Raw genomic sequence first — 16668 nt, forward strand, 5'->3', positions numbered from 1 at the left:
TTATACAACAACAGTTCATGGAAGAACTTCCCCTCCCTTTTTCCGCACAACCCATTGTTTTCAGAAATACATGACATTCTAAGTGAAAGTTCAGAATCTTTCAGGCATGGATCATGGCTAGGAAGGGAAATTGGAAGTCTGCTTTAATTTCCAAAAATAGATTGACAAACATCCTAATCCCAGTAAACAATCTAATTAAGAATGATGGCTATATTTGCAGTTCTGTCCCATGTATGTTTACCCCAAAACAAGTCCTGCTCCCAGTTACTTGCAGTTTGGAATGTGAAATAAAACAGAACTCTTTCATATTGTTATTAAATGCAATTGAATATCTAAAGTCATTTCAACTTTTAGAGACAGGTTTATTTTCTGGGCCTTTTGGCTAAAAGCATGAGCCTCTTCTGGTTTGCATGAGAATGAAGGACTACATACTATTTTAAAGCCAGATAATACTAATACATTACTGTATATATTTTAAAGAACTCATTTATTGATGGTTTCTATTTTCAACTTTTATTTATTTAAACAAGTTTTAGTCAACTCTTTACCCATGCCCTCAGGCTTGCAATCTAAAAAGAAAATAAGGGTTTTCTCGCTTTCCCTGGCAAAAGCTACGAAGAAAAACAAAACATTTACGCATGCTTTCACACAAGTAAGCTCCACTGAGTTCAATGGGGCATACTTCCAGGTAGGTGCGAAGAAGCAACTTTTCCCAACCTGTGACGCTTTACAGAATTGTCGGACTCCAACTCCCATCAGCCCCAGCCCCAACGGCCAATGGGTAGGAACGACGGGAACTGCAGTCCGCCACCATCCACATGGGGCATCCCTGGTGCGTGGGAACAGCAGCCGCAACGTGGGAAAATCCAGACTCGGGTCGATAAGAAAGCGCAGTATCGCATGAGCCTCGCAGATTCCCAGCGGCCGCCGCCGCAGCTTCAGCCTTCCTGCTCTTTTTTAACCCTCCTCCCTCTCTCTCTTTCCGCACCCAGAAGAAACTCTCCCTTCTCCGTTCCCGTTCAGAGGTTCTGCTACCTCGGAGTTTGCGCCGGGACTCCATTTCCCATCGTCCCACGGGAGGGCGGTCGCTTCCGGGTTGCTGTGCCGGGCGCGCGTGTGGAGGGGGAGAGAGGGGCGGGGAGAAAATGTTGGAGGAAAGGCAGTGTGTTTACTTCCGGCCACCCTAAGCGCGAGAGCAAGAGAGAGGGAGAGAGCGCTTGTGTGTCTCTCGCCCGCCGAGGCTGGTTGGCTGAGGGGACCCGGCGGGCGCTGCCTTGGGGGCGGGAACCCAGCGGAGCCGCCCGGAGCAGCAGCAGGAGGAAGACGAGGCGGCGGCGAAGAAAGAAGAAGAAGTAGCAGCCGAAGTAGCAGCCGCCTCCTCCTCCGCCTGAGGGAGGAGAGAACGGGGCGCCAGGCGGGGGAAGGTCCGGTGCGGGACAGGCGCCACCCATGAGCCGCCTCAGAGGCCGGAGCGGGCGGTGAGGAGAGGAGATCAGGGGACGCAGCCGGAGCCGCCTGCTTGCTCGCCCGGCCCAGCACCGCGGCGGCGCAAGGCAGCAGGCGGCGTCATGGACTGGCTCATGGGGTGAGTAGCCTCGGCTGGGCGAAGCGGAGGGCGGGGGCTGGGCTGGGCTGAGTTGGGGTTTTGTGCTTCGTTCCACCTTCCTCGTGGGGTAAGAAGGTCAGAAGGAAAGGTGTTTCCGGGCTTGCAGGCGGCTGCTCCCACCTCCTTTCCTCTCCCCCCCCCCCCCAGGCCGCGGGGGTCGGTTTTGGCACGGCGCTGGCAGGGTCAGGTGTAAATTGATCCTGAGTTGTAGTCAAGATTGGATTAACTTGGATTAAATTAGCGCCCAGCATACTTTAATCCCAGCCACCACCTTTCTACTGATTCTCAGTCGGGGCAAGGTAAAGAATGGGAGAAGATGAATTTCATGCTGCCTGCCCGAACATGCAAAATGTGTGTGTGCGCGCCAGCGCGCACGTGTTATGCACACATGCAGATTTGGACAGTGCATCCTTATGCATGGAGTGGAGGTTACAATCTTTGATTTGCCTTCTAGAATCAGGGTGGTAGTTACTCCAGGTAAGCAAGTCCTGAGATTTTTTTATTTTTTTTAAAAAAGATGCAATCTGTCGGCGTATTTTGGAACTATTTTACTGTCCTATGCAGTTGTGTAAGAACCAGAGACTATAATGCAGGGGGTGTCCTGGATTTCGGGGGTGGGGGGAGGGCAGCAGATCAGGCTTGAATAAGATGCAGTTGCTATAGAAACCTTAACCCTGACACAGCACCAGGATGTCAAGGAGGAATTTCCAGTGGTGGGAGACTTGGCATGGGGCACAAAAGGGAGTGGTGTGTGAGTGAAATGCAAAGTGCTCACTTTGATGGAAGTAGTACATTGGCCTCATGTGGGTATGTGGTGGTCAGTGTATTGAGGTTCTGCTGAGTGGCAGAGATGCTGGATCACATGTCCGTAAATGGCATTTTCTAATTGCAAAATATGGAGCATCACAACAGCTGGCTTGGGATCCTGTGCTGTTGGAAAGCAAGGAATACAAAATGGTTGGTAATACCTGGTTGGGATTGAAGTGCTTTGTAATGGTGGGGGCTTGACAAGGGAGTTTCCAAAAAATCATAACTTGTTCAGGCAGAGGGGCAGAGAGGTAATGTGCAATAATGTTAGGAGTGGGATTTTTTTTTAAAAAAAAAATATGGGCTGATGCTTTTATACTTGTCAGCTGTCCAGGACATGAATATTGCTTAATTGGGTTAAGAGAGAGGAGAAATGCAGCATACATATATTGCTGTAACCCATCAATTTAGTAATAATTTGGATTCAGGAACAGCAAGTTGCAGCACATTTCTGTCAACTTAGACTTCTGTTTTTGCACTATCACTGCAGGTCACACCTTAAAACTTTTCCAACAGTTTGTTTGCTAGAATGTAAAAGAGGAGACCTTGGCGGAGGTTAAAACCAAATCATTGCCACGCCAGGGGGCTTGGAGAGCTTGGGATTAATAGTACTAATTACCCAGAGAGACAGAAGGTAGAAAGCTATTTGCTGTTGGTTTTAGGGTTGAAAATCTCAGGCAGCTGAGGGATGCTAGCTATGATTAAATGCAAACGCTTGAATACTGACTGCACAACTATTCTTGACTTGGGTGAACTATGAATAACGGTGATGCGAAATTCATTGGTGAGTAAGATGTGTTCCATAAATGTGCACTCAAGTTATTTATCTTTATGTAACAATTTGATCTTATGCCAAAGATAATAGTTTGATAGGATATCATAGAGTTTTAGTAGAGGGGTCACAAGCCTTGTGCAATTTTAGATGTAGGTGGGGAAGGTGTCTTATGCTTATGGTGACTGAAATCAAATCAGTTTTGGGTAATACTTCTAATAAGAGTTTCCGGCTGCGTATGCTGCTCCTCGAGAATACTTGCTGGGACATCTGGAGCAAGCATTGACTTTATGTGTATTATCAGATTAGGCGAGCTGGCTGATAAATTGTATTATGCTTGCATGTATGCCCATCAGTAGAGATGGGTAACATAATGATGGTTAGTTATTTAAAACCTCAGAGGTTTTTCAGAGTTAGGTCAGTTACTCCTTTGATGTTTGTGTTTATAAATCATAATGTATAGAAGTTAGAATTGGACCATGTAGTTGCAAGTAACACTTAGGGTAATTTAATGCTAATTGTTTGTGCTGACCTTTTTCTGAACTGAATCATATATAGATGAATAGAATTGTTTACTTTACTGTGGCTGGGATTCTTACAGCATTATGCAAATCAAACTTAAATTGCTATACGTGCTTGCTGCTACTACCTGCAACTTTTGGAACACTGTTCACAGTAATGGTGCCTGCTTTGTTTTATCTCAGTTACTATAGGCTTTCTGCTTGTGTAGTCTGGTTTTGAAGCGGGAAGCCTTCAAAAGTTAATGTGTGCTCTTCTAGAACAAAACACATAGTATTTTACTACTGTAGCAAAGTTCCGATAATGGACAACAGACTTGCAACTAAAACTTAAAAAACAAAAGCCTAGTTTGCATGTCAAGATAAATTATTATTAATGGCTTACTACAATCATAGAAATTGGACCCTTTTGGCGACTCCCCCTAGTGTGAGCAAAAACTACAATGTCTGACTTAGTGTTCTATCTGAACTGCGGATCATAGTTTGTTTCGGTCCACACCATGATTAGTAAGCCAAGAACAAACCTTGGCTTCACATCATGGTATGTTTGTCCCAAAACAAAACTGCTGTAAGTGAAACACTACTATGATATTGGGGTCTCCAAAACTGATGATCAGGGGAATGTTTTGTTGTGAATAATCTTTGTGTTTTACAAGGCTGTAGGTCCTGAATTGCTGGAATATAACAAACCACCATCCTTGATTCAAACATAATGCTAAGCCACTGTGGTTCGTTGCTTGCAGCCACAAATTAACATAGCCACAGCCACCCCTCTAAAGCTTTATGCTACCTTTTAAAAGAGGGATTTCTGTGAAATAAACTGATTTCTTAACTTTGTGTTTTCCCTTCAATACTATTGTGCATTAATTTTCTTTAGGCTATAGTCCTTTACCTACTTACCCCTGAATAAAACCTGTTGGAGTAATTCATAGAGTCACAGAATTGTAGAGTTGGAAGGGATCCCACAGGTCATCTAGTCCAACCCCCTGCAATGCAGGAATCTCCGGTAAAGCATCCGTGACAGATGGCCACCCACCTCTGCTTAAAAACCTCCAAGGAAGGAGAGTCCACAACCTCTCGAGTGAGTAATTGGGACTCACTTTTGAGTAGACATATACAGTGGTACCTCGGTTTTCCAGCGTCTCGGAAGCCGAACGTTTCAGTTTTCGAGCACTGAAAACCCAGAAGTACGGTAATTGCTTTTTATACTTCTGTTTTGAGCAACATTGACAATTGTCCTTATTCTAGGCTTTCACAGTTTCAAGTTCATTTGCTCTTTTGAGCCATTATTCAAAATCTCTGGTTACCTGAGTGGAAGCATGGTGCAGATGTAATGTTTGCTGATCTCTTAGGCATAGTTAAGAGATTGGAAGCATGCACAGACTCCGGTGCCTTCTGTGTTTAACATGATGCGTGGCACAGCATCCTATTTGTACCATGGTTAGCTTTTAACCAGGGTTTGATTCTCGTTTATAAGCTTTGGTTAAAGCTAACTGTGATGGGTGTTTACCCTCATTGTGGTAATGGTCCTACAATATATTTTTATTGTTTTATTGTCGTGAGTTTCTGTGGGTTTGGGGGGGGCTGTACACAACTTTGAAATGCAAATAATTAAGCAGTATGGAAACAAATATTAGGAAACACTACATTCACACCAAACCTAAGGGCAGTAATCAAGATGACTTTGTACTACCCAGAAACATTGTGCTTCTCTTTCGTGTTTTTGTATGATTTGCTGAAATTTTGAGGGAAGAACTATGTGAAACAAACTGCCATAACTGGATCACCACATTTCTATGACCTTTCTTTACATTAGTTAAATATTGTGTATCCTGCTGCTGAACACTGCCATATTCATGTCAAGGTCAATGACTTACAGGTGTGTGCAAATCCAGTTAGTCTGCACAGGTGTTGCACAGCAAAGGGGAATATGTTAAGCAATATATTGCAACTTTTAAGAATGGGAGATTACAATTTTCCTGTTATATGTAGACATACAACACACCACTTTGAATGGAGTTCAGAGTTGCATTAGGATTTTGTGCACTTAAATTTGGTATGAATATGTTGAGCTTTGTTTCCTTTTGGAAGAGGATTGATTGCTATGAAAGTTTGTTCTGTTAGTTTTAAGTGCCAACAAATAGTATCCGTGGTTGTTTTTAGTTACATAAATTTCATAACTTTTTATGAAGGAACAAAACTGTTAATACATTTGTACAGTGGTGCCCCACAAGACGAATGCCTCGCAACACGAAAAACCCACTAGACGAAAGGGTTTTGCGGTTTTTGAGCTGCTTCGCAAGACGAATTTCCCTATGGGCTTGCTTCGCAAGACGAAAACGCCTTGCAAGTTTGTTTCCTTTTTCTTAACACTGTTAATACAGTTGCGACTTAACTTCGAGGAGCAACTCATAGCACGCGGTGTGGTAGCCTTTTTTGAGGTTTTTGAAGACTTTGGTGATTTTTGAAGCTTTTCCAAAACTTTTCCGACACCGTGCTTCGCAAGATGAAAAATTCGCTAGACGAAAAAACTCACGGAACGAATTAATTTCGTCTTGCGAGGCACCACTGTAGTTCTGAAGTGACAAGACAGTGACCATTTCATCATGGGAGCTGATATAATGTTATGTGACAATTAAAAATATTTATTGAAGAGCACCTTATTTTAGGAGACATTTTAACATCACCTGTCAAGTATTTTCTAGCCAGTTAATCTTCTCACCTTTGGAACTTTTAAAGACTTGTACATTCTGAAGGAAGACAAAAACATGGGGCAGGGAACTTGTGCCGTAGACTCCAGTAATGATGAGCAGTTGGCGTGACAGAACCCTGTTCTATATTTTTGTACCATATGCTAGTTTTTAGAAATACTAAAATTGTAAACTGTCCATGGCAGAAAAACAACATATAAATGCCAACAATAACCTTCTATTATTCTGTGTACAGTTTTCAGAGCAGCTACCTCTTTATTCAGTAGAAACTTCAAGCTGGTCAGTATTATAACCATGTTGAATTCACTATCATATGGAACTGAATAGTTAAAGAACTGAGAGATACTGTTTTCAGAAACCCAAGTCATCCTTTGTCTATGCTTGTGTGCTGCATACATCAAAGTTTATATTCTTCATATATTTTGCACATTTCTGGCACCTTCTATGTAGAGTGTCAAGAATTGTTCTTCTTTCCTGTTGGACACAACATTATGATGGCTGACTGGGAACAGTTATGGACCACAGGTATGAAGTTTACGGCATGTAATGCCTTAAGAGAGAATTTAATGAAAATGATTTATAGGTGGTATGTGACACCAGTCAAGCTTGCAAAAATTTACCATCTGCCTGATAATAAATGTTGGAAATGTAAAGAGACTGAAGGTACATTCTTTCACCTTTGGTGGACGTGCCCAAGGATTAAGACATTCTGGGAGATGATCTATAATGAAATGAAAAAGGTATTTAAATATACCTTCCTGAAGAAACCAGCGGCCTTTCTCCTGGGCATGGTCGGCCAATTGGTGACAAAGAAGGATAGAACTTTTTTTATGTATGCTACAACAGCAGCAAGAATACTTATCACAAAGTATTGGAAGACACAAGATTTACCCACCCGGGAAGAATGGCAGATGAAGTTGATGGACTACATGGAACTGGCGGAAATGACTGGCAGAATCCGAGACCAGGGAGAAGAGTTGGTGGAAGAAGATTGGAAAAAATTTAAAGATTATTTACAGAAACACTGTAAAATTAATGAATGTTAGAAGGATGCTGGAATGAAGTTATATGGCCTTAGCAGAAATGTTATAAAGAATTAAGTAAAAATAGACTGTTAATGGGCCAAAGGGGAAAAAAATAAGGTTAGATTGTGATAAGATAAATTATAGGACAAAAATTGAGAAAGATGGAAAGGATTTGCTGAAATAGCTAACTGAACTAGAATACAAAAAAGGGAGGTGTGAGGAGGTTTTCGAAACAAGTAAATGAAAGACAAGATATGGAAATATTGGATATGTTTTTAATTGTTTCTGTTTTTGTTTTTGTTTTAAGATAAGCAGTGGTTTTTTTGTTTGTTTTTTATGTATTGTATTGTATCGTTTTGCTTTGTTTAACTTTTTTTCTTTTTGTAATTTTTAAACTCTTAATAAATATTACTTTAAAAAAAAAGAATTGTTCTTCTTTCCTTCCTTCCTTCCTTCTTTCTTTCTTTCTTTCTTTCTTTCTTTCTTTCTTTCTTTTATTTCTATACCACTTTTCTACCAAGGCATGCAACACTGTATTTTTTAAAATATCAAAACAAATAAATGAAATAAAATGTACAGTTGAGGTGTAGGGTTGGAGCAGTTCCTGATGTTGTCTTTGCCTGTCTTCCTTGCTCTCTTCTTCCTGCCCACAGGACAGAACATGTAATTTGAAAAAGTAAACATTGTGCCACAGTTACTAATGGTGTAGCATCAAAAATTGCTTACTCCAGTGGAAATAACTCCTCGTTTAAAGTTAGTTGGAGCCATACTTCCCCAAGCACTGCTCCTGGGAGCCACCAGTTTTCTTTGAGTCCTATTTCCTCTTGCAGCCCTCAGAACCCTGTGAAAAGCTGCTCCGGAGAGTTTGAGGCAGGAACTTCCTCCACTGGTTCTCAGTCCTTTTCCCCAACAGAAAGACAGATCTGGATTCATGTTACCCCGAGAAGTGATGGTGACATATAATATGGTTGTATTAATGAAACTATGGACATCTTGAATTGGAATTTCCAATGTGCATGTAAACTTAGAATTATGATGCTAACATGAAGCATTTAACATGTTTAGGTCCTCGTTTGGTAGATGAAATCTAAGTATTTTAGAACTGCATTAATAGATTGGATCATGGCCCATTTGGGCTAACGGAGGTAAAATTTAGCTGTCATGACTGGTAGACAACTTCATGAAGAAGTCCTCTATCAGCGGCTAATTCCTTTTAGAGCTATCTTAACCAGTACCCTTCAGCATATATTGTGGCAGCAAATTCTTTAATTCCTTAATTATGCATTGTGTGACAAAGCTCTTCATTTCGTTTGGCCTGAATTTAATGCTAATCAGTAGATTAATTTGTAGTTTGTCAGTAAGCCCTAGAATATCATCTCTTGTCACCTCTAATTCTTGAGATGTCTTGCCTGAAAAAAGTAATTTAAGCATGATATCTAATATCTTCCGCTGAAGATAGATGCAGAGAAGCAGAAGGATATTGCCCTGCCCTTCTTTAGTACTTTCACACCTTGGCTATCTAACAGTCACCTCCCAGGCTAGTTTCCTGCTTCTGTTGTTACTTACATAAATGTTGGTCTTAATGTTTTTAATATGCTTATTGTCAGGACACCTTTTTGTCAGTTTGTGCTCCACTTCATTTGGACAGGACTTTAGAGGAAACCACCTTGGCTTTTATGGCTTCCTTGTCTCTGCTTCTTAGCTATACTGGCATACCTTTGGACTTGGTCTCATCTAGGCAGCTCTGTAACTAATGTTTCTAAGATGTTTATCTAGACATTTTTGTCACAACCTCTAAACATTGCTCCCCCATTGCATTGATTGCATGCATGTAAAAGACATTTTTAAGGACCATCATGGGAGGTAATGTGTAAACCTGTTCTGAGTTTCACTCCTTTAATCAGATTTCACATAGCCTCTGTTCCTACTACAGACTATTATTAGGGAGTCTAGAACTCCCTAATGTTTATTAAAAGTGCTGCAGCTGCTTAGGTCAATATAATTATTTGTTAACTAGCTGTCTTCTTTGTTGACTAAGCCTCCTTCTGCAAGGAGGCTTGAGAACTCTTGGGTTTTTTCATTGGAAAAGTACTTCTAGTAAAGTTTCAACTGTTTTTTGTCTCAGTCTGGTTTACATCACTCACAGTAAGCTATAGTTTGAAGTAAACTACTATGTTTGTGCCTGCTTTGTTACCTAGCTTGGCAAAAGGAAGAACAACCCATGGAGTGGATGGCTTAGCATTATATGTGATTCAGTGTGCATGGTTTTTTCTCTCTCCAACCATGAGTGGAAGCCAAAGTGTTTTTCGTAGCCTACTACTCAACGCTTGTTTCATAGAAGCAAACTATATGTAACACCAAGCCAGTTTCTCCATGGCTTCTCCCAGCTTGGCAGTGGAGCGAGGGAAGCAGGTGAGATTGAGCAGAGTGCACCAGCACATTGCTTGTTCATGGTATACCTTAGTGTAGTTCAGATTATGGTTTATTACAATGTGCAGACAAGACCAGTGTGTGTATTAGTTTGTGTGCACTATTTGTGTGTTTACCATTATAAATGTTTTATATTTCGTTTATGGTATAAGGGTCTACTATGTTGCACACTTCTAGAACTAGTTTTGGTATCATGTATAAGTGAGAACCGTGAAGGAGTTAAGAAGGTTGGCAGCTACCCAAAACAGTTAAACAAATTAATGTTAAAAAAATAGGCACCTTGTCTGAACATAGCAGCAGTCTGAGACAGGAAATGAATGAGATCTTAAACATTTATTAAAATTCTCTGTGGCTTTGTTGAGACAACTTACAAAATTTGGGGATTTTCTCAAGAGCAGCTAACAGATCAGATAGAATCTTATGATATAATCTCATCACTATTACTTGCAGGTAGACTTTCTCCAAACCTCTGTTTGAAGTGGATTCGAATCCAAGTTGGTTACTACACATAGAAACATAAAATTGTAGAGTTGGAGGGGGACCCCAAGGGTCATTTAGTCTAATCTCCTGAAATGCAGGAATCTCAACAGACTGTCTCCCATCCAATTTGAAACTGCTTAGCTATGCAAATGTTCTGACAGTTTTATTGCTACAGTGCAACTAGATAGTTGCTATGGATGGATATTGAGTTAAAAAAAAAACTTTCCCCTTCTTTTTGTAAAGCCTTGTTGGTGTCACTTTGATTTACACAGCTGCAGTGTATACGCTTGCTTTCAATTCTCATTTAGGCAGGTGTTACTCTTTTGTATTCCCACTGCTTTTTTTTTTTACCTTTGTGAACTTCTTTCCCTCTACAGAAAACCACTGACGTTATCAGGCCTATGTTTTTCACCCATGAAAAGCTGCATATATTGAAATGTATTGACTATCATATGCCATAAATGATATAGTGCTTTCAATAATTTTTTGTGACTTCTTCAAAGATACTTAAGGGTATAGAAAAAATAATTGGGAAGTTTGACAATTTTGCGATTCACCTAGCAGCAGCATTCAAAATTTGTCAGGTGGATTTTGCACCTGGCTATTGGCCACTTGTGACCAAGTGAAAATACCCAGGCACCAGGATGGTGCTTGGTGTCTCCACCCTCTGGAAGTACATGTCTGGGGATCCTTGGATCTTGACTGTTTTCACACACTAGCAACACATCCTGTAGAATTTTATACATTATATTTTATCTGCACAATCAGAATGAATTCCAGGAACCAAAAGCTGTCTGGCCCAAAAAATGGCACCTAGACATTCCGTTTTGGTGACTGTAACCCTGGTTTAAGGAGCCATCTGGCATATGCATAGATAGATAGATAGATAGATAGATAGATAGATAGATAGATCTCGAGAGTTTCTAATACGCCCTAGTAGGTATTGCATTTCATTGTTGTAACAGAAGAAATAAGTGGATGATCTCCCATTACAAAAAATTAACTCGGTAAGAGAGAGTTTTGGCATCTTATGTTCCTTAGGACGCTGTGAAGTTTATTCATAGCAGGGGTGCTCTAAATATGTTTGCATCAATCAGAGCAGTGATGGGAATTTGTGGTCCTCCAGATGTTGCTGGATTACAGCTCCCATAATCGTTGACCATTGGCCATGCTAACTGGGGATGATGTGAGTTGGAGTCCATTGACACCTGGAGAGCTGTTGTTCCCCACCACTGTCCTAATGGAGAACAGGTGAAAGATACACAGTAATATAAACAAAAAATCAGTTTGAAGATTAGCATCCTGTAGCATGCTGTTAGTAAAGAAAAATTAAGGCCACGTTAAAGTATTATCCTTATAACGATAGTGTGCTAGTTGCATCATTTCTCTTTTAATGTTTGTGTATTTGTAGGTAGAGGGTTGTTGTTTCTTTTTCTTTTAATAGGACAGCACACAGGAGAATCTCCAGGAAAGAATGAAAACAAATGCAGTGGCTTGACAGTATATGTATGACATAGGTACTGATTTGCTTGGTTTGGATGAGATATTCAAGGAGTTCTGTATTTTTCCTTCATATACCAAACAGGGTTCACAGGAGGGCATTGCTTTAGCTTTGGCTGCTGACCAGAAAGTTTTCAGATGCCTTGGACTGTCAGCTGAACAAAGACAATAACTAAACAGACGTTGATTTCATTTTTCTTAAAAAATTAAACCTTTAACTCTTGGATGCCAAGAGAATTCAGGTCATAGTTGTGATAAAAATTCTTGTTGTGGTTGTGTGGTATGTTTGCTGGACTGCCTCATGGCCTCTGGAGAATGTGGGCAATGTGCCCTGGCATAAAGAACAATTGAAAGAACTGAAAGCTGGCCTGGGTTTTCTCTCTCGCAGGAACACATAACATTGGTTTTCTTGATTAACTTGGTGCATGGACTTGTTAGACCACACGTTCATGCTAGTGCTGATAATATTACTCAGTGCACAAACTTCATCTTCTTATTTGGAGAGACTCCCCCCCCCCCCCAATATATGCTATGTAATTCCTCCTTTGTTATCTTTCTACTTGTCGGAGGGAGAGTTCCCTTCAGTTTCTTGTTTTACTCAGTAACAGTTTTATGGGTTTCAGTTAGTGTGAGATTTGTCTGCTGAATTGAGCCACCTTCCTTTTGTAATACTTTGTCTGTAAGTTGTCTTAGTTTTGTTGCTGTACCTGCTGTCTTTATACAGCAAACTCAGAAATTACAGCCTAGAAATACGGAAGTGTGTCTTCAGTGACAAGAGCACATAGTAAGTTAATAGGCCCTTGGCTAGTAAAAGAATGGCCTGGCTATTTCTGTTAATCAGATTAACGCACACATACACATGTTACATTTTAATCCTCCTATGTTTTTTAGATCAGTTTGAATAATTTATGCTTCTTCCAAGGCACTTTTTGATGATGAGTGTGCTCTGTGACCTTCAGCTCTGAAGTACGTACTTGTATTATTTGAACTAAAAGTGTTAATTTCTCATATGTGTGTTTGTCACAGAGCAGGCATTTAATGCTGTTAGATGGGGCTTTGTGGCACCACCACTGGCTGGGCAGTAGTTTGTTAATGCTAATGGTTATACTTCTCTCTGAGCATCCAGAGCAACAGAATATTGTAGGGCTTATATAAAATGCAATGTGAACAAAAAATAGTCCTTTATACCGAATACAAACCAGGAACTGCTGTAGAAGAAAATAAGTGTTTTGACTAATTTCCTCGTCTTGTGCATGGATGAGGGGAGGAAGATGAAAGGAGAACATCTTCCTGAGGCTCACTATGACTTGCTGCTACTCATGCACTTAATAACAAGCTATGGTTTGTCGTTGCATCTGGATCATTGTCACTCAGGAATGCATGGATGCAGCTATCAGTCTGTGAGGGGGTCGATTTTGTTTTATAATGCAAGTGCTGTAGCTTTGTGGATAGACTTAAGTGTGGGGTTGTTAATTTTTGCTGTGTGCACACATCTTTGTGTGCATATCAAATTATTTCTTTTCAAACAAAATCTGTAGGAAATAACTTCTATCTTTATCCTATTTCCTGTATTATTACTCTCTTTCATTTGGAGAACAGCTACACTATCTCCTTTCCCTTTTTGTAGTGTATTTGCATATTTTATAACTTGTAGACTTGTTGCCGGTACTTTATTTTTTTCCAGTTTCTGTAGTTTCTGCAAGGAAGACATGTGCGTGCAAAGCACCTCATATTCACATCCTGTTTTCAGGCACTGCACTTTTCTGATGTTTCTATTAAGAATGTGGCTTCGAGGGATGGATATACAATGCAGTTCTCATTGGAAAAGATTACAAAAGTTCTCCTCACCTACCACTGTTCAGTTGTTGTTGTTTTGTTAAAACACGTCTCCTGCATAACACTTGCTTCATCTAGTTGTGGTGTTGAAATCCCATGTTTTAGTAGTTATTCTTTATTTGACTGCCTAACCAGTTTAAGATTCTCACTATGAAAAAAATCAACCACAGAGAAACGGCAATTGCACAGTGAAGGAAGTGGTCTTGGAGAGGAAACTAAACTTGTTTCTGTGTAGTGTTCTGTCTTTAGTCATCTGGTTAAAGAGATGTGCAGATGTATAATACTGGAAAGTAAGAAGTAGCACCGAAGTTCATTTTATTGAAAGTTGACCCTATCTGCACATTTAAAATAAATGTGTAACTGTCTGGCTGCATTCTAAATAGAAAGAATTTGCATTAGAACTCACTTAATTTTCCGCTGCAGCTTTAGGGGCTTTGTCAAGTTTGTCAGTTCAGGGCTACCGTAAATATAATCAGCAATTGTATAAGCTAGAAATGTTAAGATCCTTATTTTTACTGATATTTTTCTAAATATGTGTATCTCTTCATAAATATGTTTAAGGCCACAGAACTAGGTAGCCATCTAGAATGCTCAGTGAATCCTCTTCAAGACAAATGCAGCTGGTTGTGCTCGCTGTTCTGATGTGAGGTATAAATCGGTCTGGGTTATAAAGACTCATTTATCAAGATTATCTAACTACCAGTTGCCCAATTTTGCAGTGTACAAGTTGCAGTTATACAGGCTTCTGAACACAAGCAATGTGAAATCATTGCATCAATTTGAATAATGCACGTTCTTCTAAAATAGTATATTTGTAAGTGGGACAGATTCTACAGGGTAAACTAACTTCTTCAGTTCCTTTTGACACATCTGGAAGATACCATGTTAGGTACTCCTGCTTTAGAATTTAGCTTTGTTACAATAAAACCCTGTGTTCTCAATCTCCTGTGTGACAATTTCTGGTCTAAGGTTGCAGCTTCCTATGTATAGACCAATAACTGAAAGAGTACTCCAGTTTATGGTGAAGAAGAACCTGCAAATAGAATTCATAGAATCACAAAATTGTAGAGTTGGAAGGAACCCTGAGGGTCAACCAGTCCAACCTCCTGCAGTGCAGGTATCTCAACTTAAGCATCCATTGGGCATCAAGAAAGCAGCTGTACCTCTGCATAGTGGAGGGACTAAATTGTGCCCTTCTGATTCTCAGCCTACCTTATATCATCAGAAAAAGGCAGACCTTTCCATAAACTCAACCAAATTCTGATTCAGGGTTAGGCATTTAACCCATCAACAAAATATTGTCAAAAAATCACTCCTTTCTTTACAATCAGATGTAACTTTGATAGGTGTAAAAAAGAAAGAAAGGAAATTACTGCTTACAGGGGCATTTGTGGCTGATGATATTTAGCTGTTTTTAAACAAATGCCCCAGTACATAGTATTTGACCAGTGCTCTGCCCTTGAGTAAGCTTTAATAATATTTCTTTTGCAATATCCTCCATATTCCTTTTGATGCAGTGGGAGAACATGGTAGGCCTCTTTCCCCAGCAAATATATGGATGTTTAGTAGGTAATAATTATGAAAAAGCAAATAATCTGAACTCCCTAACCTTGAAAAGGTAACTTTAAAAGGTTTTATATCCCCTTAAATGAAATGAGAACTATGACTGTGGAGAAAACAGAGAACTTCTATTTATGGTAGGTGTTTGTCCTACAAAATATTACTGTATGTTGGTGCATTGGGTTGCAAGGGTGAGAGGCTTGTCCATCTCTGAAGCCTTGGAACTATCTATAAAAGTGCAGTGCTGATGGAAGGAGGCTTTTTTTAGCTCACTAAAATGATTAGGATTTTTGGACAGAAGCAAACACTTGCATGGCATTAAAATATCTTTTGAGCTAAAAATAAATGATACTATTTTTAAAAAGTAAGTGCATCAGTTCTGGGTTCTGCATCAGCTATCTGACTAAGTATACTCTGTGTAGACCCACTGAATTTAATATGTATGCCTAACTTTAAGTCTTTTTGGCTTAAGAGGGTCTATTTTAAGTATGACTTAGTTGGATACCAGCCTATGCTTTTGGTCCTTGGTAAATATTCCAGTAGATGCCAGATTAGAGCTAAGCAAATATATTGAAGTCTGACTAAGGAGTAGGCCTGATAAAATATCAATCCATGGCTATCATTTGGATATGTTCAGTGAAATCCTGTTAAATGACCTGATTATGAAATAATGATAGTTTGTCGGAGCTCTACTCTTGTGCACCAGGTGGTACGAGTATAATGGTCAAGTGATCTTAGAGAGGTAAGTTATGATGTGTAATTTAGCATCCACATAACCTTCTTGTGGTCTTGTATGAGCTAAATTGGTTTTTAGGATTAGCACACATTTTTGTGTATGTTCAACCAAACCCCTTTTAGCTCCCAGCACCACTGCTTATCTTGTGTACATCCTGTTGCTGTACACAAGAATGTTGGCTGAGATACTAAAGATTCATATGAGATCTGTGAGGTTGGGAAGAAGGATGATTGGAGCCGGTAGCTGCCTCCAGGGCCTGCCCAGCTACTCATGCCACTGGTTTGAGGAAAGGAACTGAGGGAATGGCTTCCAACTGCTGCTTGTCACTTCATTGAGATCTCCTGTATTCACTTCCATCTCTCTGTCTACCAGAACCAGGGCTGTGCTGGTGTGTGTGTTTACAGTCACCAATAGTTTTCTAACAGCCGGCAACTACTTTGAGGCATAGCTTGTGGTAAGAAGCCTGATTCCCCCCCCCCCCCGTTCATTTCTCAGGAATTGAAATGTAGGGATCATAGACCAGATCTACACACAGAGGGTGTAATCAACTGCATCCATGCACGTGCAGAATAGTCTCATACTCACTATCCTCCTGTCCACCTACTATGTGCCTCTTTGGAGTAGATTTTGCAGGTTGTACAGGGGCAGGGAACATGCACTTGTGTAGCATTTGATTTTACCCAGGAG

At 40.3% G+C, this 16668-nt stretch overlaps 1 protein-coding gene across 1 annotated transcript in view; it reads left to right on the forward strand.

Moving 5' to 3' along the window:
• Nucleotides 1–1172: 1172 nt before the first annotated feature.
• The window catches only part of MOB2 (MOB kinase activator 2), a 104887-nt gene continuing 89391 nt past the window's right edge, over nucleotides 1173–16668 (forward strand). The window contains exon 1 of the mRNA XM_081205692.1: nucleotides 1173–1585. Within this exon, the coding sequence (XP_081061818.1) occupies nucleotides 1569–1585 (17 nt within the window). The 5' untranslated portion in view covers nucleotides 1173–1568. The remainder of the gene's footprint in view (nucleotides 1586–16668) is intronic.

Source organism: Podarcis bocagei, assembly GCF_964188305.1.
Source record: "Podarcis bocagei genome assembly, chromosome: 1".
Lineage (NCBI taxonomy): Eukaryota > Metazoa > Chordata > Lepidosauria > Squamata > Lacertidae > Podarcis > Podarcis bocagei.